At 28.9% G+C, this 26,151-nt stretch overlaps 1 protein-coding gene across 1 annotated transcript in view; it reads left to right on the forward strand.

The window, feature by feature from the left end:
* Window positions 1-26,151, forward strand: part of LOC100206309 (uncharacterized) — a 70,977-nt gene that overhangs the window by 15,474 nt on the left and 29,352 nt on the right. Inside the window, exons 3-4 of the mRNA XM_065796368.1 lie at window positions 519-712; window positions 18,564-18,724. Of these exons, the coding sequence (XP_065652440.1) occupies window positions 519-712; window positions 18,564-18,724 (355 nt within the window). The remainder of the gene's footprint in view (window positions 1-518; window positions 713-18,563; window positions 18,725-26,151) is intronic.

The raw sequence follows: 26,151 nt of genomic DNA on the forward strand, positions 1-26,151 counted from the left end.
ATATTATTTTTTTATCAGAATAAAGTTATATATTTTTATTAAATTGGTTTTAAATTAAATCATCTATTAAATTAAATCATATATCTGAATTAAATTATGTTTTTATGATTGATTTCTTAAGCTTGAAGCAAACTTCAAACTTAAAAAATCAATCATTACGATAAAGTAAAAACAAAATAAAAGTGAACTTTTAATTTTATTTGAGTTTTTTTCATTAGTAAATATTTACTTATGAAAAAATTTATTGTTTAAATAGCGCTTATATCAAACATAATTGTCATTCAAACTTTTGTAAGAAATATCTTTACATAAACATCATTCAAAAGTTAATGTTACTTTTTAAAAATTAATTACTTCTTTTATCTTACTGCTTGTAGTATAATTTAAAAGTTGATAAAATGATAAAAAGTCGCTTAACCAAAATCGCTTAAGGCGCATGTAAATTGCTCTTAATGCTTCAAAACATAGCCTGAAATTGAACTTTAAATGAATGAAGTTTATGTACTTTAAATTCATAGGTTGGCGGCTATGATTTAATTGTATTGGATCGTGATGATTTATTACCTGAGTACAGAATTGTTGACTTGAGCAATAGAACATTAGGAAATGCATGTCTTGCCTCAAAGTGGTATGAGCAACTGTATGGTATATTTATGGAATTCATTGATAAAACTGGACTAACCATGGTTGAAACAGATGGTCCTTATGGAGGGTAAGTATTAAAAGTTTAGTTCTTTAAATTTGTTCTGTTTCTTTCCCTAGCAATAATTTAAGTATGGTATGTTTATAAGCCCAATTTCTTTATTTCTTATTTGGAAGTTGCTGACTTTTTATCAACTAAGTTAATGAAATATTTATAATAACAATTATAAACAATTTGTAGATAGGTTTTAATTTTTAATTGTTTTTATAACTGACTGGACTTAGTTGCTTCCATTACCTAAGAAACCCTTTATATAGAAGTGGATTATTTCATAGGTAAAGTAGGCAAAGCCTTATTCTTTAATTAGGAACCAAATATATCATTACTGTAAGAATGTTTCCTAAAGTTTATTTGACTATAGGCATCTGTGCTATATCCAGCAATGCTTTTATAAACAATCAGGAACAATTTTAGAAAAATTTTATTTAAAAAAATCATAAATTTGACACTATACACTAATTAAAAAATATCTTTGAGTGTAAAATGATCATAAACAGTAACTTTTAAAAGATTATACCTAAAACTATTTTTCTTTCTTGATTATAGTTTCTAGGATGTTAAGTTAAAAAAAAAAAAGTAAAGTAAAAATCTGTTTTTAGCAAAAATAAGTGCTTTTACTAATCAAAATTAAATCTTATTTGGCATTTGTGGTTTAAATTTTTTATTCAATTAAGTATGATGTAATGTTTTCTAAATAAAATTAACATAAGCAATATCAAAGGTCAATTAAATTTTCCAGGAGATTCTAAGAGGTTTTTAACATATAAAAATGGTGCCATGCATATAGAAATAACATTTTTTGTTCATAAAAAGCATAAGCATTTCTTAATATGAGAGTTGTTAAGGAATATAACCTATTTTTATATTTTTAAATATATACGGCAAGATTGAAAAAATTTAAAAATATATTATGCTTACTGGTGGATTTGAACCCTCAGAAACAAGACTGATGACAGCACACTAAACCACTGAGCTATGGAAAATATATGCTTAAATGAAAAAAATTTTTTATAAATCTTATAAGCTCTACGTATGTGTAAAAGGTGTGAATGTTCATTTTTTTGCTCCTAAAGCATTTTATTTGAATGATTTATTTTAATTAATTAAGTATAAAAATGGTTAGTTCGGTAAATATCTATATTTTACAGGTCTGGACAGTTAGGGTATATTAATAAGGAAAAAGTATAGAGTAGTGATTTCGCCGGCTATCCGGTTTTTTGGTTAACTGGATTTTCTTCGAATATCAAATATCTATTTTCGAATAATAAGAACCGACTTAAAATTTTTATAGAAAGTAACAACTTACTTATTGCGCTTATTGTTTGACAAATCTTAATTGATAAAAGATAATAATAAATTTCTTTTATTAATTTAAATGTTAATTTAATCAGTTTTGTTTGATAATATATTCTTATAACAATTTACAATACAAATCTCAAAGTATTACTTATTACTTATGCAACTTAAGCAATACATTTTTAAGAAAGTTTTTTCGGAATATTCTGGAACTTTTTTTGCTTACTCAGCGTGTTTTTTGAACCAATAGAATTTGTTTATTTGTAGATTTGGCGGTATTTTAGTGTTATCAAATGTTCTTTAAATTATCTTTCCGGACCAAGATGTTTTGAGAACATTCAAGTTTATCCATATTTCTATCTATGTCCGCATAACAATAAGTTTTTTAAATACACGCAATTTAACTTTATAACATCTTTCTTTTTCTGATCAAATGTTTTTATATGAGAGAATGCTTTTAAAAATCCGCTGATATTAAGACATTTTGATAAAAAAAATTTGCAGGACTAATAGTTTGTAATTATATTAAGTTAAACGTTACAATGTTCCGTGACGTCAAGTGGTTTTGTAATTATAGTGCATATATATTTGATAGTGGTTGTTAATATGTTTGTACGGTTTTATGTGTAATTGCTAATGTGTTTATAGGGTTAATATGAAATTGTAAATATGTTTAGGTGGGTGTTAATGGTAATTTTTGAGGTGTACGATTTATTATAAATTATGATGATAATTTTGTAAGAGACAAGTTCTCGTTAAGTAAAGAAAAGAAAACATCTTGACTTAATGTTATATTTCTGCGGAAAAACTACATAGTTTAGTTATGTGACTTATGTTATGACCTTAACTTTTTTAATTTAATAGCATGAATATGTCATCATTTTAATTTTTATATATGACAAGTTATTTATTTGTTTAGAGCATAATGTCTAGTCTTAAAAAGAGTATTGTATGGAATTTTTTTAAAAAAGTTGACAGTACTTTTTCTGTGTGTAATGTGTGTGGTGGGAAAATATCGTGCAAAGGAGGAAGTACATCTGCAATGCAGAATCACTTAAAATTGCATCATCCTCCTAATCTGGTTGTTGCTGGAAGATCTGGTGAAGGTTCGTCAACAACGGCTAGAAATAGCTTCATAAGTGCATATTTTAACACAACTGTGGTTATGAAATGTGCCAAAAAAGAGGAGTACCGCAACAAGTTGGCAATTATGTGCGTTCAAGATCTACGTTCTATCAGTTTTGTCTTAGGGAAAGGATTCCGTGCAGTGGCACAATTTTTGTATCCAGGTTGGTGCCACTTTTTTTTATTAATTTATTATTTATATGTATATATATATATATATATATATATATATATATATATATATATATATATATATATATATATATAAAATTTTGCATAGTAGATATCTGGCTGTTCTAATAACAGCATTTTTAAATGTTATTAGCATATTTTGAATTGTAACTAACACTTGAAAAGTAATGCAAATAAAATATTTTATATTAATATGATAATTTTCATTACTTCCATAACTTTATTACATTATTTACATTTTACTTACAGGTGCTCCACCAATAGGATACACATCAATTGTCTCACAAATAGCTTTGCAATTTGAGGCAAGAAAGGCTGTCATTTTTTCAGAAGTTCACACAATTATGGGACAATTATACATATATCCTTGTCTCACAACAGATGGCTGGACATCAAATTCTAACAAAAGCTTCATAGCTATTTCAATTCATTTAATTGACAAGAAATGGAACCTTGTCAGTTATGTTATCAATTTAGTTCACTCCCAGGAGCGTAACATAAGCGTCAACCTACAGAAAAGTTTGGAGGGTGCAATGGATCCCTGGCAAATTCCGGAAGCCTTTGCATTGGTGTCAGATAATGCTGCAAACATTGTGCTAGCACTAACTTCAAGCAAACGTGTGCAGCATATGGTACGGTGTGTCGGTCATACAAGCCAATTGGCTATTAATGACAGCATCAATGCTATCCAGACAGTTAGAGGTGCGCTAGCAGGCATCCGAAGAGTGGCACAGTTCTTCAGAAGTTTGAATTCGTCCTGGAATGTCCTCAAACAATTTCAGAAAGACAAAATCAAAAGAAATTATAAAAACCGTGGTACTACAGTATCTAGACTTCCAAAGCCTATCCGCCCTATCATGGACTGTGAAACCAGGTGGAGCAGCAAAATCCATATGGCAGAAAGAATGGTGAGGCTACAACAGAACATCATTGCGGCAATGCAGGTAAGATAAATTGTTATAATTTACTATAAATAATTGATTGATTATTGATTGCAAATGCAAGCTTGTGCGCTTTTATTTTTATAAATATCTTTTCTAAAGGATCCTCAAGTGAAAAAAGACATGGCAGATCAAAGTGTGGCATCCCCAACGCTGACCATTGGGGCGTTGCGCAAACAGTGGTGGAAATTAAAACCCTTTGCTGACCAGGTTACTTGCTGGAGTGGTCAGCGGTATGTTTCATACTCAGCGATTTATCCAGCAATTTTCGGATTGCTAGATTTTCTTAAGCCAGATGATGAGAACGACATGTGGGCTGCTGTACAGCTGAAAGAAAAGCTGCAAAGCGAAATAAAGCAACAGTTTGGTTTGGTTAGCAGTATTAACAATGATTTTCCTTGCTATTTAGGCATGGTTGCTGCCCTCTTGGACCCTCGATTCAAAAGCCTTCCATTTCTGACCACCAAAGAAAAAGCAAGTGTGATAACGTATGCAGAAGAATTGCAGGTTATCTTGCTGCAGCAACCTGTCATGGGCCCTGCTGCAACCACTTCTGCATCTTCGAAATGCAAAGTCAAAGATGCTTTTCACACAAGTAAAAAAAAAGTTAATTTACTCTCGCGTATTTAAAAGCCAACAACAAATGCCAGCTCACTACCAACAACTTTTTGACAGGAAATGCAGATTTATGTAGCAGAAGCTGCTGAACCGCTCACGGGAGATCCACTAATGTGGTGGAAGTTGAATAGTTCTTGATTCAACCGTCTTTCTCAATTGGCTGCACAGCTTTTCTGCATCACAGCAACCAGCTGTCTGAGTGAGCGAATATTTTCAACCGCTGGAAATGTTATCAAAAGAAAAGAAATCAATTAACGCCAGAACATACAGAGATGCCGGTTTTTCTGTATGAAAATTCAGAGTTATGTGGAAACTTGGTTGATGATAACGAAGAAGAAGATGATGATGATGATGAATTTCAATTTAGCATCGATGTTGAGATTTATGATAATGCCGATAATTAAACAATACTTGTACATTATTAATAATGTACAAGTAAAAAAAAGTACAAGGAATATATTCCTACCTGTTTTAATTATATAATTAAAAATGGTATATTATATTATAATATAAAAAATATATATGTCTTTTATATCTTTTTCCATGTTTTTACTCTCAAGTTCCTAATTAATGTCCCCCCCCCCCTGTTTATTAGTTTTTGATTTTTTTACCCACCCACCCCAAGCTTATTAAGACAAACGTCCCCCCCCCCCTTTTATTAATTTTTATTTGTTATCAATGTTAAATTTATATCTTAGATTTAAAAAAAAAACTCTATGAAAATCGGCCTAAAAATTAAGAAATAATTATATCAGTCACAAATAAAAACAAAAAATTCAGTGAAAACAAGCTTTAAAAATTGTCGAACTTTATTTTTATTTCTCACCAAAGTAAAAGCAAATTAAATTATATTGAAATTATGATAAAACGGCTGATAGAAAATGTGCGTTTGACAGCAAGCCGCGCTAGAATTAAAAAGTTTTATTAGTGTTTTGTAAAAAACTTTTTAATTTGAATTTATAAATTAAAATTTTTTTAGTTTACAAATTACATTACCCCCCCCCCCCACCCCGTAGCCGAATAGTTGGTTAACCGCAAAATGATGGGGACTGTTATCCGGTTTTTGAAACGGTTACCGGCGAAATCACTAGTATAGAAAAGGTTTGTGTGAAATAGGCTTACAAAGACCCGTATTTTTCGGGTCTAGTCAGATAGTTAGCTTTAATACAAGATTTTGAACTGCAAGTATTAGCTAATATTCTGCTGGGTCTTTTCACCTTATATTTTCATAGCAATTAACTTTAAATTCTTCTGAAATCTCAGAATTATAGAGTGAGTTATCAACTTAAATAGAAATAAAATATCTAGATATCATATCATCAGTACTATTAAACTCACTCTGAGCAACTTGAGACACTGATTTAGCTGTAGTTTCCAAATTTTTATCAAATAGGAAGTGACCAGGGCCCGACCTCATTTTTATGTTTTATGGTAAGACCTTTGTATCAAATAATTTTTGCCAACCTGATGCCAACATCTAAAAGATTGAGGTCAGCAAATTATTGCCGACTTCATTTTTCCTAATTCCGAGGGTTGTATATATATATATAGGGTTGTAGGGTTGAGGGTTGTATATATATATTTCAAAGTTTATATATATATATATATATATATATATATATATATAATAGTACACTAGATGAAGAAAAAAGCTATTTAAAATGTGGTATTTAACGTTTTTTTGCTTCTTTGATCTTATATATATATATATACTTGTTTGGTCTATAGATTATAGACTTGTATGGTCTATAGATTATAGACTTGTATGGTCTATAGATTATAGACTTGTTTGGTCTATAGATTATAGACCTGTATGGTCTATAGTTTTTGTGCAAATATGAAGTTTAAAGTTTTATGATAATTAAGATAATTAAAGTTTTAGTTTTTGAATTAGAACAATCTTATTTATTTACTTTGTTTTATTATAAACGTTTTTTATGTTATTAATGTTATAAACTGCATAAAACAGTATCATGAAGCTGTTTTACATTAACACAAGCTCTTTATATTGTTAAAACTAGGGATGTACCGGAATTTGTATCTTTTAGGTCATTCCGGTTCCGCCCAAAATTAAATTTTTTTTTTCAACATCTTTGCTTCCAACAAGGCTGCAAGCAACCACTATTAGAGTTGGCAGTTACTGGAAGAGAAAAAATGAAGTTTATAGAGTTAAGTTTAAAGATAATGATTGACAGGCTCCTTAAGAGATTGCAAATGGTATGAATCAGGAAAGCAAGATAAAGGAAGCGAATTCCAAAGAACTTATGTTTGAGTTAAAAAAACTAGACAAATAAGAGTTTTTGGAGCACTTAGGAACAGTAAAAGGATGAGATTTAAATAAATGATGAGTTATATGAGAATGAATTTTAGTAGATGGTACAAGAGACGCTAGCTCTTTAGAGCAGTGCCCATTATAGTATTTGTAGAAAATAGAAAGAGAAGCAATATTACGACGATGTGATAATGGTTGGAGATTGGCTGCAAGCGCAGGTCCAACTATGTTTACAATGCGTTTTTGCACCTTATCTAAAAGAGAAAGGACATCATTGTAAGATCCGCTCCAGGTATGGCAACATTATTGCATACAAGGACGGATTTGAGATTTATAGAGATAAAGAATAGAATCTGGACTAAGAAAGTGTTGAGCATGATAAAGAGATGCAACCTTAGTAGATGCTAATTTTGCAATGGATTGGATATAAGTTTTCCAAGAAAGATTGGAAGTAAGAGCTAATCCTAGAAGATGAAGGGTAGATGGCTTGTTGAGTACATCACCATTCATAAATATAGAAAGATCGAAATTATTGCGATAACAATTGGCTGAAAAAAATTGGGTTTTATCTGAATTAAAGTTTACCAGCCACTCTGAGCTCCATGCTGTAGCAGAAGTGAGATCCTTTTCAAGCTCAAATGCCCCCTCCAAGCATTCAGAGGGTGTTAGTTTCTTATCACGACAAGAATAAATGGTGGTATCATCAGCGAACAATGCCACCGTAGATGTGAGAATATCAGGAAGGTTGTTAATGTAAATTAAAAAGAGTATAAGCCCATGTATAGAACTTTGAAGAACCGCTGAAGTTACAGGATAAAAATAATTATTTCCAGAATGCCAAAATTTATTTTTTACCTTTTTTTTAAGACATGTTACACAGATTGTTCAAATTAAATCAAAAAATCATTGTCCTACAGGGTAATAAAGAAATATAGGTAAACCTAGGTAAATAATACAACAATCTTAACAAACGCAATGTAATTTTATTTGCAGTAATCAATTGTGCAAAGATTTCTAGAAGTTTAGGAATATTGTGGTGCAAAAAGAGTTGCCATCCAGTTTTGGGCAACAAACTGGCTCTTTTTTCATCAAAAATGTTACCTGCTTCTGAGAATAGTCTCATTTTAAATGTTACTTAAATTTTAAACAATTAAAAAGTATAGAATGCCTAATATAGTAAACATTTCAATTTTAACTTAAATGGTAAAATAGAAAACAAAGAAATAATTTTAAATACAAATTTTTGCAGAATAAAACTTTCAATAAATAAAATTGGAAGAAACAAATAAAAACAGCATATAGATTTAAATGAAACAAGGATCAAATTAACGAAATTGGTTATATTTATATATTATAGGTTATAAATATAAATTATGTAGCCACGATGCTGAGGTGCAGGCTTTCACTTTTGATCTTGAAGGTAAAAAATTACATTAGTAAAATTCTTGTTCTGGCTGGAAATTTATTAAAAATTCCGGCTAATCCGGTTCCAACTGGAATTCAAAATTTCCAACCCGATACAACCTTAGTTAAAACAACTTTGCAGTTTGTTTTATTGTTGTTTTAGAGCTTTTTACAATAACAATTTAATACTCTTCAAAACATGTTTTATCGTCAGCAAGAACATATTAAATAGATGACTAATTAAAATGTTTAAAATATATTAACATTTGCATTTTTACTCAGTTTTTTACTTTTACTTTTTTAAGTATCATGTTAAGTAAAAACAATTACTAAAAGTAATATCTTAATAGTATTAAATACATTACTTGCTCATTAAGGTTTGTTCATAAAGTATGTACGCTCGGAGGGACAGAGAGGGTCTGCAGATGGCGTATATGAGATGGGAGGGCAGTGGGTTGATTTGATATATGAAAGGAGAAAGTTAAAAAAAATATCATAAAATGTAAGATAAATAGGTTAAAAGTGTAGGTACTTTTAGGGAGGTGGAGGGTACTCAAAAAAGTGTATTGCAAAATGCAGAGGGGGGGAGGTCGATGAAAAAAAAGCATACGTACTTTATGGATGACCCCTTACACTATAACTGCAACTTAAACATTATATTATAACTTAAGCTGTAAATTATAACAGTAACTTATGCTATTTTAAACTCCACCAATCGAGAAAATTATAAGACAATATTTAAATGTGAGAGATAATATGTTAAAGAAATTACAATTATGAACTAATGTACAAAAGATAGAATTTATACTAATGCAACACCCCCATCCCCCATTACCATAAAGTGCACTAGGGGAGAGAGAGGGGGTTTGCAAAAAAAAAAAATTGTTTTTTGCAATTAGATTTTTTTGCATTAATTCAAGCCCTTATTAGTAAACGACCAGGGTTGATATTTGACTGAGGCCGGGGTTGAGTTTGATAAAAAATAGCCGGGGCCGTGGCGGGTTTGTGAACGGGGCTGCATAAACACTTATACATCCTAAAGTATTTTTTTAAATTCAAAATTCATGTTATATTTTGTATATATATGCATATATAAACATCATTATGATCAACATGATCATCATAATCATTATCACCATCATCATCATCATCATCATCATCATCATCATCATCATCATCATCATCATCATCATCATCATCATCTTCTCTTTCGGCAAATACTACACCATATAAATACTAAAGTTTATATAAATATGAAAGGATATTGTATGCCAGCATTTAAATAAATAGCAAACATACATTTTTGTATCCATAATATATATGCATAAAGCGCATCTCAGAAGTTTTTATTCCTTCTGGACTAAAAAATTGGAAGCTTTTATTCCTACTCTTCAGTTTTAAGTCAAATCTCATTCTACTCCATATTTTTCACCATCTTGAGCAGTTGCTTTATTAATCATTTATTTCATCTATTTTACAAAACATCTCTCTTAAGAACAAATGCCCTTTTATTATTCCAAGAAACCAATGTAAAAAGGTCCCATCTGATGTTGAGCTCTGTTATACTCAGTTTACTAAATCTTGTATCTTATATCAGATGTTAGGTTCTAAAGACTTTTGGTTAGTCTTCAATAATGTCATTAATTAAAGTAAGTCTAACATTTAATCTTATTAATTATATAATTTTTATTTTTAATTTTAAAAAAAATCTTAATAAGTATCTCCAATTTTTCAAAACTCTAGAAAACACTTTGACCTCCCTAACTATCCTACAATTAATCATCACTCTATTATCAGTTTCTTTATATAAAGGTTTTGAGATTATTAAATTATTTTTTACTAGCTGCAGTAATAAAGTTATTTTAAAGGCCTACACTCTTCTTTCTTTCAAGTAACTTTAAGTTTAAATCTTTTAAATCTTTGCTCCTATATTTTTTCTTATCTACAATATCAATCTTCATGAAAGTTTAACATCTAAAGTGGCTCTATTTGTTGGCAACTCAACTTTATACTCTTGTCTTGACAAAAAATCTTCACTTTTTGGTTGTTTAGAATAAGCAGCTAATTTTTAATCTGATATCTCTTCTGTAAAAGCCTAAGGCTTGCTGTGGCTTATGGATTGACTTGATATCTGCAATTTTTATTAGACAAGAAAACTCATTTATTTACTGCAAAAAAATATTGCAATAATGTTGGTATTCTTATATTGATGAATAACAACCCTCTTACTCTCAGACAAAGTCTAAAAGCACATTGTAAATGTAATGCGGTGGTGGTGTAGTGGTAGAATGCCCACCATGTCATGGTAGTACTGCACTCAACTTGTTTCTCTTCACAGCGGCCTTGGTTATCAAGGTTCGTGGTTCAGAGTTATATAGTTGAGAGAGGGTTATAACCACAATTAAGTAGCCTCCTCGTCTGTAGTTCAGCCTTTGGGAGATGAATTAACATAAAAAAAATTAATAATAATAAATTAGACCTGCTTTATCTGCCTAGCTTGAGCCACTCTCCCATTGTTGTAAGGTTGCATTTCTTTCTTTTTTGCTACAAATGCTCAAACAAGCTATCATCTCTATTACGATAAACCAAAACTCATTCTTGCTTGTTTCTTATTCAACAAGTTGCATTATTTTACTGTATCTGTCCCTTCATGCTATAAAAACTTTTATTAATCCAGTTTTTTTCCTTGCACATCAAAAAAACCTTATGACTATTAGCCATCTTTATGTTTTTCTTTTATATACAACCTACAACTTTTCATGTCTTCAGTTAACTATTTCCTAGTATTTTTACTTATTCTCTATTTTAAAGTAACTCATAACTTAATAGTCGTTGCTTGCAATCTTGTTGGAAGTAAATTAGAATTTGAAAATGTATAAATATGTGCCAGTATTTAATAAACAGTAAATGTAACCATAAAATTATAATATATAAAGTATTATAAATTTTTTTCTAGCCCCGGCTATCAACCCTGCTATATCTTATAGTTTAGCTGGGGCCTGATCATTTGATGGTGCATCAGCTGCAGAAGGGGCAGATAACCATGCTTTCACATAAAATAGGCCATTGAATGTGCAAATATGACGCAATTTTTCCATTTTTTCAGGATCATAATTCAGCTGATCACCAAAAGCATACATTTTAGTACTGTATATAAAAGTTGCCATCCAGCATGCATGATGGTGTGCACCAGGGTTGAGCCAGTGCACTCCAGAAGGAGGCGTTTCTCCTAGAAGTATGAGCACAAGTTCTGCACATTCTCTGTAGTCATCACGAGGTATGCTGTTACCTTCTGAGGCCAAGATTTGTTGCAAGAAATGAACAACATTTTCCTTCTGTTGCTTGAGACGTCGATCAGTAATATTTAAAATTTTAAATTTCGATTGTTTTATTGTATCCCAAGATTTTTTAAATTCCATGAATTCAGGAGTGTCCGGACTGGATGTTGGACCAAAAATCTGTTGCCATGCAGAACGCAAAATTGTCTCCATCACATGATGATGACCAGCAAAATATAATACTTTCTTGTTTAGCATCAGTTCCAACTGTACACATGCACCATTTTTCCATCCTCAATTTGATGCAGTAGTATCGAAAACAAGACCAACAATTGGCTGTTCTACTTTCCACTTGACTACAAGAGAATAACTACTATTAGCCATTGTAGCACCAGTTCCATCCGAGATAACTGGAACCCCAAGAAGTTTACCTTCTTTATAGTTTGGCATCCCAGCCACAAGAACACCTAGCTGTTCAGCATCCTCAGGAACAATTTTCCTATCCCAATGTAATGTTATGCACTTTGGGGAAACAAACATAGTTTCAATCTCATTGGCATTCTCTATTTGAAGCATTTTATCAGCCATCCTACTGCTTGTTTTTGATAAAGTCACACACTTCAAATCAGCTCCAAACTCTGTGAGTATAGCCGCCATAAAGGCCGTTCTTTTACCAGCTAATAAATTCAAGCGGTCCGCCATTGTTGAAATTTTGTCACTTTTGAAAGGATTTCTTGGAAGATCCAGTGTAATTTTATCTTCTCTGTCAGACTTGGTTTTCTTTGTTACACTATCAGCTTCCTAACATTTAAAATCTTCATCTTCACATTCGTCTGAACTACATGTAACACTAATATCCTCTTCTGATTCCATGTGTGACTCATGGGAGTCAACACTTGTCGTTTCAGGATTGGTGCTAATTATTACTGCCAGATTATTTTGACTTCTCAGTTCTTCAGCCATTTTTCATGCCAATTCAATTCTCACTCTCTGTATTTTTTGAGAAACTTTTCGTTTGTACTTTTTGTCTTCTGATCCCAAAATAACTCTTTCTTGAGATTTGACTGCTGTAAGAAATTCAACATCTTCTTTTTTTTGCTCATTATCACGAAGCCGGTCTGTTTCTATTTTGTTTTGAGCATCTTGGTGAACAATATAAAAGTATTTTTTCATATCTTCAATAAACAGTTTTTGCTTTGCTTCATTTGATTGACATCCTTTTATCTTCTAAATATATATAATATTGGATATCTATAATATTTATATTCTATAAATATTATAGAGATCCAATATTTTAGCTTTAACTTTGTCTTTGCGTTGTATTGCAATTCCAGCTTTATCCCATTGATTTTGAATTTCCACTACAACTTTTTCAGCTATAGCACCCTTACAACCGACATGTTTGGTTTGTTTCATGGGCCCGTCCTTCAAAAAGAAAAAGAAACGCAGCACATCTTCCTTCGAAGGAATTCTTGTTGGTAGTAATTCAGTTAATGGTTTTACTAATAACCAGATGTCAATATCTTTCCTGAGGACAGGTCTATTCATGATCGTTTTTAACAGTTCCTTCAAAACTAATGATTCCGTATTATTGTGTAATATATACACTATACAGCGCTACAAAATTTCACATGATATGTTTTAATCCAATCTGTTTGTCATATATTTTGTTGAAAAATTTTAAAATAAACAAAATGTTTTTCAAACAAACAATACATTCTGCTTCTGTCTGATGAGTAATTCTTGTTTAACTTTTTTCATTAAATTTTTTTCCTAAAAAAAAATTTAGAAAAAGTTTAGAAAAATATTTAGATTAGTTTAGAAAAAGGACTAACATAACTTTTAATAAGAAAATTCAGGGAGCTGGTGGCAAGGCTTAAACATGACTAAACAACTTGATATTTTGTATTTTATCACAAAATAGATGAACAAATGGGAAAATTGCCAGGGAGTAAGATTCTGAGAGAAATTTTTTTTCACCATGCTTCTCTAGAGCGCCCTAATATATATATATTTATATATATATATATATGTGTGTGTGTGTGTGTGTGTGTGTGTGTGTGTGTGTGTGTGTGTGTGTGTGTGTGTGTGTGTGTGTGTGTGTGTGTGTGTGTGTGTGTATGAGGCGCAACTTTTAAAGGCTAGTTTCACTAAAGATAAACTGCATAAAACTTTAGCAGAAATACTTTTGTTTTTAACTAACTTCTATGTGTGTACAAATAACCGACCAAACTTATTTTCATCTACTTAAGTTTAATTTTGAAATTAAAATTTTAATCGCGTTACATACATGACATATCAATATTAAATGATGCACTTTATCAAAATCACTACTTTACATATGCAGTAGGCATTTTAAGTTAAATATAAAAGTCTTAATTATGCAAACTCTTTTGTTAATTATTCTTAAAACAAAATTTTTTTTAAATACTTCTATGCAATATTTTAATAGTGCAAACTTAACAAAATACTCAACTAAAACAGTATAAGAATATTTAATATTTTGAATCGTATCTGTTTATAATGAACATTCATTAAAAATTTAGTTCCTTAACTTATAAATAAACTCAAAAGTATCATTCTATGTAACAAAACTCTTCTTTTTTTTTTGTTTGCAAGCAATTTAATTTAGAGTAATAAAAAAAAGAAAAGGAGAATATGACATAATCTTTGTATTTCCATTAAAGTTCGTTTGATAGTTGTCAGAATTTCGTGTGGTAACAACTTTTTTTTTCAAAAATTTTTGAAGCGGACTAATAACTTCCAAATAAACTAAATATAAACCGACTAGCACAAGTATGAATTGGCATTTGAATAAATTTAACAAACCTATTAATTTTCCAAATGTTTTTACATTTTCTGTTTCACTCGCATAGTTTTCATAAACTGAAAGAAAGGCTAGCCATGTCTTGAGAAGACTAGAAAGTGCTTTTTTTGCTATGTCCAACAAGTCTTGTACCAGTTATTTTTGGTACAAGATTTGTTGACAGAGGACAGCTGCCTAAACTTTATTTTTTAATTTACTAGAATTTCTCAGTAAGTAGTAGTTAAATAAAATTCCTCAAGTTTTATAAATTCCTTTATATCTTTAAAAGTGTCTTTAACTGCTAATTCAATTCTGTGGTTAATACAATGTATTTTCAATAACCATTTGCGAGATTTTTGTAACTGTGTTAGGGCATAATTGTTTTTACCAAAATTAACGCTTGCACCGTCAACTGCGGCAGAAACAATTTTTTTATTATATTCTTTGGTACATATTTAAAAAAATGAATTACCCGACTGAAAGACACTGTTAATACCAGCAGTTATTGAGTTCAAATCACTTCCACCGAATTGTGAAATTTCCAATAACTTAGTAACCATATAAATCGGCATTACATTGCGCTCTGTGCAGACTAAAACAAGTTCTTTTTCTTTTCCAGATTTTTGTGCTTTACTTCCGTCGTTAGTATCATTGAGGAGATAATTTGAGTTTAAATGCTGGAGTAAAAATCTGGTGAATCATTTGCAATCTGATCCAGATATAAGTTTTCAGTTATATCATGCCATTTTGGGTTCAAATTAAAACTAATAAAAAGATCTGTTTTTATATTGTTTCTTTCTAATAGTTGTTACAAGTTTCATTTATTTATAATTACTATTTCATACCACTTAACAGTTTTAAACAGTGCTTAAGCAAAGCAGAAAACTATCAACAATTTTTTTAAAGAAATTAACTTTGGTATAATATTTGTCTACTATTCATAAACTTGTTCATCATTTTTAACCGATGTACTTTCTATGATCAATATAAAAAAATGATTGATAATGGAAAAACCTCGAAAAAGCAAAAAAGCGACTTCGACACTAAAAAGTCATTTATTTCTAAATTTGTAAAGTCTAATGTTGACTCCTCTCTCTTCTTAAGTAGGATGGGGGTATAAGGAAAGGGGGACAACCTCCTTTCCACACTACCCATGAATTTGCCCCTGCATCTTGCTAATCCATGATCAGACAATACTTTAATAAGCAGTTAATCATAAGTACTATTTTTTATGTATTTTTTTAATTAAATATGATGAAAAGTTTAAACTTAAAACACTTTATTTTCTTGAATTCATTTTTAAATTAAAAAAAAAATTTTAAACAAACTTTTTAGTTAACTATAAATCAATTAGTTCTTTATTTTACTTTAAAACTAGTTTTTATTTTCTTTAAAATTTTTATTTTCTTTAAAGTTAGTTTTTTATTTAAATAATAATCAATTCGTTCACAATTGCGGTTAAATGCTTTTACTTACAACCTAATAACTTGTGAATAAAATTCACATAAACTACATCAAAAGATAATTTAAATATTCCAAAAGATATAAGTTTTCGCGTAACATAAAACTGTTGAATGCGTAGGTAAATTGCCTTTTTACACATAAAATGCAAGCAGCGTAATGTTTCTTAACAAGGCCTGATTCCCTATTTATCAACCCTGATATGACCTTAAATGAAAAAAATCAGGCTTACCTCCTCAGAACCAAATGCAAAAAAAGCTATAATTATGTGGCTTTATATGCTTTTGATACAGAACATGTTAATAAATCAATTGCATTTAAATTGAAAATTAAACAAATTAAAAGGTTGAGAAACTATTAATTTTGGGCGATAAAATAAAATTGGGAACTCATGCATGTTATTAGTTTTTAGATAAATGACCGAAAAATAAGTAAATATCAATGTACAATGAAACGATAAAATAACTGATATTGTTTTTTTAACAATGCATTGTTTCTTTTTTTTCATCTATCTAACCACCCATCAGATGCTTGAAAGTTGTCACAACCAAGTTCTTTTGCAAAATGCAAAGCTTTGAATTTGAAAATACTCCAGACACAGGAATGTTTTAGTGTTGGGTGTTGGGTAAAGCCGCATATAACATGCTTTACCTAAATCCTCATTTAATGAGAATCTCATCCTTACTCTTTTTGCATAACTTTTTTTTTTTTTTTGACTTCTGAACATGTTTTTGTTTTTTTGTTTTGACCATTTAGACATTGTTTGCTTTGGAATACATGCAGATGATTTTCCTATGTCGATTTTTTTTAGTATTTTTCTGTTAAAGTTCTATTTGTTAACTTTCTTCTAACATTTTAATAAATAATTTAATTGAAGTTTAACTGAATTAAAGAGTGTGATATCTAGTTATGTTTAATTATATTTAACACAAAGGTATTTTATATTGAGCGTTCAAAGATTGTGATTTTCATTGGAAGTTTTGTTATTATATGCACTTTAGTCCACAGAATTAGGAAAAATGAGATCAACAATAATTTACTGACCCTAATCTTTTAGAGGTTGGTATCAGGTCAGGAAAAAAAATTTGATACAAAGGTTTTATCATAAAACATAAAAACAAGGTTGGCAATTTTTTGCAGACCTTAAACACTTTTAGGTCAGCAGTTAGGTCAGTATTGCAGATGGTAGACCCTAATTCTGAGGGCTGGCACTTATTTGTAATTCAAAACAAAAGTCCTAGGTAAGGGAAGTTTTTTGCCAAAAGGAGCCAAATAAACAGAAACAGTTAGCAAATGGTCCTATTTAACCAGGGTACAACTTAAGCAGATGATTTTATAGTAACTTGATAGAGAAAATTCAAAAGGAATAAAAAATCTGTCCAACAAAAGTTGGACCCATCTAGGGTCTAAGTTAACAAGGTTTAACAGTATTATAATGATATCTACAACTCATGCAAGATTATTCAGATTGTTCTAAACAAAGCCTTAATTTGACAATAAATTGCCCCTTAAATTTCTAGTTTCTAGGTCAATTATGGTTTAACCTTTATAGTTCAATGGTTTTGCCTTGTCTTTATTTATAATGGTTAAAATAATGAAATTTTGAAAGCTAATGAAAGTTTCTTACGTATTTCAAAACACCTTTATCAAAATAAAAAATAATTAAAGTAGAAATAAGAAAAAAGTTGTAGGTATAGTTGCAAAAATAATCTTATGCAATTGTAAACAATTATAGTTTACAATTACATATAGTTTTGTTTTGCGTAAAATGGTTTTGTTGACAATATAGCAAATGTATCATTCTGTTTCGTTTTGCTTAAAAAAGTACTATATGTAAAGAAAGGCAGCATATTAACAGAAGATTTTGAAAGTATAGCAAAGTTGTTACAATTATATTATACAAAAAAACAAAATAGATAAAAGTTATTTCTAAAAAGTTACTCTAAAATGTTTTGAAATAAAATTTGGTGTATGACCCCATTACAGATCTTATAGTTGGTATACAATATGCTAATATGTTTATTTATATAACATGTTGCAAGCTACGCAATGTTGCTAGTTACACAATGCAATATATAACACGTATATACACAATGTATATACGCGTAGCTTGCAACATATTATATAATGCAATATAATGCTAGTTGCACAATATATTGCTCATTACACAATACCTTACATCATCAACAAAAAAACATGGCCTCATATAAGCTTTATACATGTTAGACATATTAACACAGTAAAGTCTCCTCTGTTTTCTTTGAAATTTTCTCCAATCTCTTTAATCTTATAGTATAAATCTTTATAGAAAAATGTTTGATCTGACTTGAAGAAAAATTAAATCCCAGTGCTACTATGGATATGGTAGAGTTTGATATTGTACATGAGATAAACATTACCATTTTCTTTTTCAATGCATTTATCATTTATTGCTGTCATTTTGATTTAATTTAGTTCATATATTTAGTAATGCGTGTGCATCAAAAAGCCATCTGCACCATGTAGGTTATGAGGATTCTGTGTACAAACAAACATTGTTACAAGGGGAATTTTTTAAGGAGCTACGTAGGAGGAACATGTATATCAATCAGCCAGATGACTATTGGTATCAAGGTGGCAGTCGAACAGGTAATTAAAAAAAATTTGATTTAATATGTTTATTTGAAAAATATTATTAGATAAGAATCAATTTGCTATGAAATTAGATCTGTTTATATTTTAAACTTTTTTTTAGCATCATAATAAATCTTTTGTGCCTGCCACATAATTCACTCCTTCTCTTCACTTAATAATTTGTTATGAAATTACTGGAAATGAATGAGTGACCTTTGAGATTGACTTAAATACTGCAGTTAGAAAGAAATGATTTAATAATCGTTTAATATAAACCTTTATATAGATAAACTAATGAAAGAGAGAAGTCTAATTGTTGGATAGTTTAATTATAGAGATAGAGAAGTCAGAGTTTTTTCTAGAGTTTTTGAAAACTGGATCCACTTATTTAGCTCTTGTTAATAGTTTAGCAAAAAATTGAAGAGATGGGGACAATTTTGTATGACTATAATGGAAATATTACATGAGCCATAAACCACAGAAGGTTTAAGAATTGACTTTAGTATGGAGTCAAATTAGAGGAAAAAGTAATAAGATCAGACCCTTTAATTAAAAATTGAATGATAGACTTACTTTAGTTAATGACACTGTTGAAGATTTTCTAAAAGTCTTTAGAACCCAACATTTGAGATATGATACAAGATTTAGTAAGCTGTGAGTAACAGAGCTTAGCATCAAATATGACCACTTTACATTGAAAATATAAGACATCTGTGCTCAAGAGTTTTGCAGTACTGAGTTTTGCTAGAATTAAATTCTTCAACTCACTGCATGCCCCAAGCTTTTATAAATAAGAGATCGAACTAAAGATTGGTTGCTTGTTTTAAGCAATCAAAAAGTAAATACTTTTTGTCAAGAAAATAGTATAAAGTTGAGTTGTCAGTAAATAGAACCACTTTAGATGTATAATTGTCAGGAAGATTGTTATTGTAGATAAGGAACAACAGGAGCAAAGATAGAATCTTGCTGTACTCCTAAAATTACTGGAAATGAAAAAAAGTGCAGGTCTTTGAGAATGACTTTAATACTGTGGTTAGAAAGAAATGATTTAGTTATCTCAAAAGCTTTTGAAAAATATAAAGAATTTAATACTAGAGTTTTGGCTTATCGTAAGATAGTTAGAGAGACTTTATAGAGTTTTTTTTTTTAATTAGAACCACTTATTTTGCACTTAATAATTGTTTAGCAAGGATTTTGAATGTTCTGGTGAACACTTTTTAAGACTAAGATGGAAATATTGTATGAACCAAAAGCCGTAGAAGATTAAAATTGAGAATTTAATTTAGCATTGGAAGCCAGAGTGATTTGGGTGTCTAACAATAGCATAATCTGTTTAACTGGAATGGTTAGAAGAGTATGGCTATCAGGTTCAAGAGTCAAATTAGAGGAAAAATTATTTGTAAAATACACTGCCTTTTGTCTGGGAAGAAGTAACAAGATCAGAAACATGAATTAAAGATAGAATGTTAGGTTTACTTTAGTTGTGACTCTGTTGAAGATTTTACAAAATGATGGAAAATGTGGAGTAGAATGAGGCTTGCTTTAAAACCAAAAAGAAGGAATAAAACTTCCATACCTGCTTTGATCCAGAAGGTTCTGTAAATTTTTTAACTATATTTTAGGAATTAAACTAGGAACAATTAAATATGAAATATATCAAAAATGAGCAAAACAACTAAAAGTCTAATCTGGGATTATTTTGATATAGATGAAAATAAATGTTCAATAGCAATTTGTAAAATTTTGTAAAATTAAAATATCAACAGGAGGAACATTGGGCAGAAATTTTTTTTTAATTTACATTTCTTGATTTTAAACTTATCTCTTTGTATAGTTTGGATCCATAAGTCATATGATTGTTGTTCTAAATGATAAAAAGACGCTAAAAAGTAATAAGGCCCATGGTAAAAAATTCTTCAAAAAATATTTCAATAGGTTTAGTGGTTGCAGGTATGCCTATATAACAACTTAGGCTTATACATGCATTTTTGTTTATGAAATACTTTTATTTTTGCATACAATATAGTATCACAAAAATAAAAAACTGATGCATCAGTGCACTCTTAATATAAATCTATATTAAGAGTGCACTGATGCATCAGTGCACTCTTAATATAGATTTACAAATCTATGTTTGTTATTTTTTTTATACCTGATATACACTATCTTTACATATTTGTATAAACTTTTGTATTTATATGGTATTGTATTTGTTAAAAGAGATGATGAACAGATAGATGTGTAGTATGGCTCTCAAGACAAAAAAAGGAGCCATAATCTTAGACAGAGATTAAAAAAAGCATTGTATTGAACAACATTTATCAGAGAAGATTAAAGTCGTTTGGGTATCACAATGTAGAGAGATAACAGCTTTAAAAGAAAAGAGTAGAGGTAGAAGTAAGAAAACTTGAAGAGAGTATATTACATATGGTATGAACAAGCTTTTGTTAAGGAAAGAAAATGCTTGAGATTTTTTTATATTAGAGAATTTTATTTCTCAAAGCTTTTGTAGTTATTTCCTTTATTTCCTTTGAAACTTCGTTAGCATTTGCCATGCTTTTAAAATATCACTAAGTAATTAAATTATAAAATTTTACAAATGTTTTGACAATAAGTTATACTTCACTGTCTTTGAAATATCTTTAAATCATTAAATTATTAAATTTCACAAATATTTTGGCCTTTAATTTTGCTTTTGTTAACAAAAATATGATTTAATTGCAGGGTATGATATCATTTTTTAACTTTTGCATGGATGCTTATTCAAAAAAACAAATAAACTTTAATTTTAGAATATATTTATAGCTATTACAAGGCAATTTTAAAAAAATTCTGTTTTTCAATGCACCCTAATATATATATATATATATATATATATATATATATATATATATATATATATATATATATATATATATATATATATATATATATATATATATATATATATATATATATATATGTATATATATATACAGGGTGTTAGCCAGGAAAAAAATTCATACAGCGTTTTAGCGAAATTGGGAATTTAGGTGCGGCTAAAAAAAAAAAAAAAAGGTAATTACATTCTGACATTAAAAAAAGTAGATACAATTTTTTAGATACAATTAAGTTTCAATAAAAATTTTCTTTTTTTGCTGGGTTATTCATAGGAATATTTTTCTATTTTATTTTTCAGGAATATTTTTATATTTTATAAATGTTTAATTCTAATTATTCAACTTGTTTCATTTTGAGCAATCTTCGTCAGTTTTGATTTTTAAATTGCTTCTCCCCTTTGTTTAATATTGTAAAGAGAAAACAAGAACAAAAGACAATTGTTTGCAGTTTTAATGATTGAATTAATAAATTTATTCATTGAAACTTTGATCTATTTTAATTGCGTACATCGCTTTTAAATACAGTATTAAAGGTTTAAACGATTAGTTACATATATTGTCTTCTTTTATTTTTATTTTCATTTTTAAATTATAAATGTAAAAAAAATGCAAAATAGTATTTAATTTTTAACAAAACATTTTTGACGATTTCCAAGATCTTTTGTAACTTTTTAACTTGCTAAAACAACTTTTTAATTAACGACTGTCGATAAAAAACACTATACATTATACTTAGGAATGCCAGAATTTTACGACTTTTGCGAAGGAAAACACTAAAAAAAAAATTATTACAGGTTTGTAAAATCCGTAAAATTGTAATTTTCGTAAAATCCAGTCGTTTGGCAACCCTAATTACATGGAAAGATTTTGAATATTTCAGTTTTAAAATACTTAGTATTTTAAAACTAAAATTGTAAAATACTTAAAAAAAAATTTAACTTTCTTACATAGGTAATCAAATTATTGTTCATCATATTTTATATTACAATTTTTATCATTAGATAAATTCAAAAGGTAAAAAACTTATTTAAATCGATAGCTTTTAAATGAAAGTTAAATTAAAGTTTCCAAAATTTTAATAACTTTTAATTGAAAAATTGGTTGGCTTGTCAATTTCCGTCAAATATAATGCTACTTTTATTTAATTACTCGGTGTAGTTAAGGCGATTTACAAATTATTTGAATTTATTTATTTGAAATTGGCATGATTTTATAGGCGTATTATGTCCAAACAAAAGCTTTAGACGTTATTTTTTTTTTTGCTTCAGGTTTTTTTAATATTTGAAGAATTTTTCTCTTTTTTATATAATTTTCTAATCCCTTTTACTACCCCTAAATGTGAATACAAAGAATATCATTTTGGAGCCTTAAGATCACTTTTGCTCATCGGCGTTAACATGACTTTAGTTGAAATCTTTTGAAAAAGTGCCTTAATTTTCTATAGATCCTAGTTCTAATTGTTTCTGACCTATTAGCTTTATATAGTTGTCAAAATACAATATTTCTATCAATTTTTACAAAAATTCAAATGTTCATTTTACCTAAAAATCGTATTTGTTTAAAATCCTATTCGAGTTTGGACAAACAATTAGGATTTTAAGAAGATTTAAAAAAAAAAAGGAATCTACGGTCTGGGTTTTTTCACTTCAAATATTTATATTTTATGGATACCGCAAAATTTATCATTTTATTTTTTTCGTCTTTTTATGATTCACAGACCTGATCATTTAACGGAAATATGTCGTAGTCAACAAAATATCATACAGATGCTAGAGTATTTTAAAATTGCCTTAACTACACCGAGTAAGTAACAAAGACATTTAAGGGGCAGATCGAGATTCTTTCACCGCACGAGGACAGCAACTAAATTTATACAGCGTATTTAAATATCTAGTAAATTAGGTATTTAAGTAAAAAAATATATTCAAGTACAAAAATGATTTTTTTTTTCAATTAACAAATATACATTAAATATCTATGTAAATTTTGTATTTGTAAATTTAAAAAAAATTAATTATTGTAATTATTGTAAACATTGGTTAATAATTAATAATATTATAATATTACTTAATTATCTTCTCTTGTGTTTTACGCAAATATAACATATACAATACGTTTCATTGCAAGTATTATTTTTGATTTTTTATGTTGTTATTTTCGGTTTACTTTACCAGCTAACTTATTTTACTGAAATTATTAATAAATCTTTTAATATAAAAACGTTATTAACTTATTTTATATTATAATATTTATTAATATGCAAATTTTATTTGTAACTTTCTTAACTTAAGATAAAAGCAAAAATGTAAATAAAGAGTTTTTGAATAACAAAAATAAATTAATAAAATAATTTATTAAACGTATTGAACAATTTTAACTGGAGAATGACTGACGTCAATTAAAAATTAAAAACAATTTTTTTTCAACTTTTGAATGAATGATCTTGCTTGTTAACGACGACACGTCTTTTCACATTAAAAAATCGATCTTAATTCTTAATTCATTAATTTAATTCATTTCCTTGTCGTGCGTGCTAATTGCGCTTTTTTCTAGTCTAGCGCAACACTTTAAATCTGAGACTGATTTAATTTTTTTTTTACCATGACCTTAAGAACCTTTGGGAATTTTAAACCAATTGAGAAACCGCGTTATACGCGGCGCCATCAGGCTGGCTAACACCCTGATATATATATATATATATATATATATATATATATATATATATATATATATATATATATATATATATATATATATATATATGTATATATATATATATATATATATATATATATATATATATATATATATATATATGTATATATATATATATGTATTTATATATATATATGTATATATATATATATATATATATATATATATATATATATATATATATATATATATATATATATATATATATATATATATAAGTTTGGACACACCTATCGCAATTACAGATATTAGGAGAAAAATGTGTCTGAATAATTTTGATTTGTGACATTAATAAAACAAATCGATAATTTTATGTTCTTTTATTAGTTTTAAAGAAAGAAAAAAAGAAAATAGGGTCAAAAATTATAACTAAAATAAAATATTTTTATTTAAATCATCTTTTCGTCAAAATGGCCACCTTTAGCTTTGACTATTGCTTGGCAGATATGTGGCATGCGATCAATCAATTTTTTTTAAATATTCCTCATCAATATTTTTCCATATGATTTGGATTGCCTCCCAAAGATCATTTTTACCCCCTTGGTGGAGTTTTTCGGGCTTCTCGATCTAAATGATCCCACAATAACTCGATTGGGTTACAGTCAGGACTCTGTGGTGGCCAAGTCATGACTTTCAACAATCCTTCCTCTTGTTTTTCATTTAAATATTGCTTAACCATTTTAGCAGTGTGTTTAGGATCATTATCTTGTTGGAACATGAATCATTCGCCAATTAATTCGGTTCTACAGACTAAAACATGTTCTTTCAAAATCTTTAAATAGACTTCTTTTGTCATTTTTCCGTCAATTTTGGCAATCGATCCCACTTGGCCACCACCGAAACAACCCCAAACCATTATATTCCCACCTCCATGCTTAATTGTTTGCATAGTGCATTGCTCCAGCACTCTTCTCCTACCCGACGACGAACAAATGAGCGTCATTTATTCCCAAAAATCTCAAACTTTGATTCGTCTGACCAAAATACTCTATTCCACTATCCTACCGTCCAATTCTTGTGTTCTTTGGCCCAGACTAATCTTTTTTGTTTGTGGACGGTTGTAAGACGTGGTTTTTCAACAGCCACACGACCTCTAAGCCCTACTTCAAGAAGTCGCCTTTTTACCATTGTTGTACTTATTTTTGTGGTATGATGTTCATTAAAATCAGCTGCTAAATCTGGCGCTGTGTGTCTACGATTTCGTAAAGAATTAATTACTATGTACTTATCCTCTTTTTTCATAGCAGAACAAGGTCTTCCTACTCTTTTACGATCGCAGAAAGACCCCATTTCTACTTTTCTTTTAATCATTTTACGGACAAAACTCTCTGAAATGCTGAGGTGTTGACCAATTTCTCTATTAGAAAAGTCTAAATAAAAAAGGGTCTAAATTTTTATACGTTTTTCTAAATTTATCTGCCCTCTTTTTGCCATTTTAAATAACCAATCTTATAAGAATACTAAAATAAAATATTTAATTTGAAAAAATGAGAAATAAAGTTTAAAAAATTTTCTTACCGAAAATTGATAGTTCAAAATCAATCAAATCATTAACTTTCAAAAACTATATATTTATTAAAGGTGAGTTTCCACTCATCCGTTTTATTACGGGAAAGGGAAAAGGATGGGAAAAAAACTGTTCTGTACAGGACGGTTAGGATTTATTGATTTCCACTTATACGTATCACTTTAACTTTCGTTTTTAAATAATGATAGTTAAATAATAAAAATGGCGGCGTTATCGATTCTTAGCAGGAAAACTTTATATTTGTTATTACTGTATTATTTAAAAATCAAAAGAAAGCAAAAAGTATAAAAAAAGTATGTGGGTCAGAAAATTATTTAGAG

Source organism: Hydra vulgaris, chromosome 04 (assembly GCF_038396675.1).
Source record: "Hydra vulgaris chromosome 04, alternate assembly HydraT2T_AEP".
Classification (NCBI taxonomy): domain Eukaryota; kingdom Metazoa; phylum Cnidaria; class Hydrozoa; order Anthoathecata; family Hydridae; genus Hydra; species Hydra vulgaris.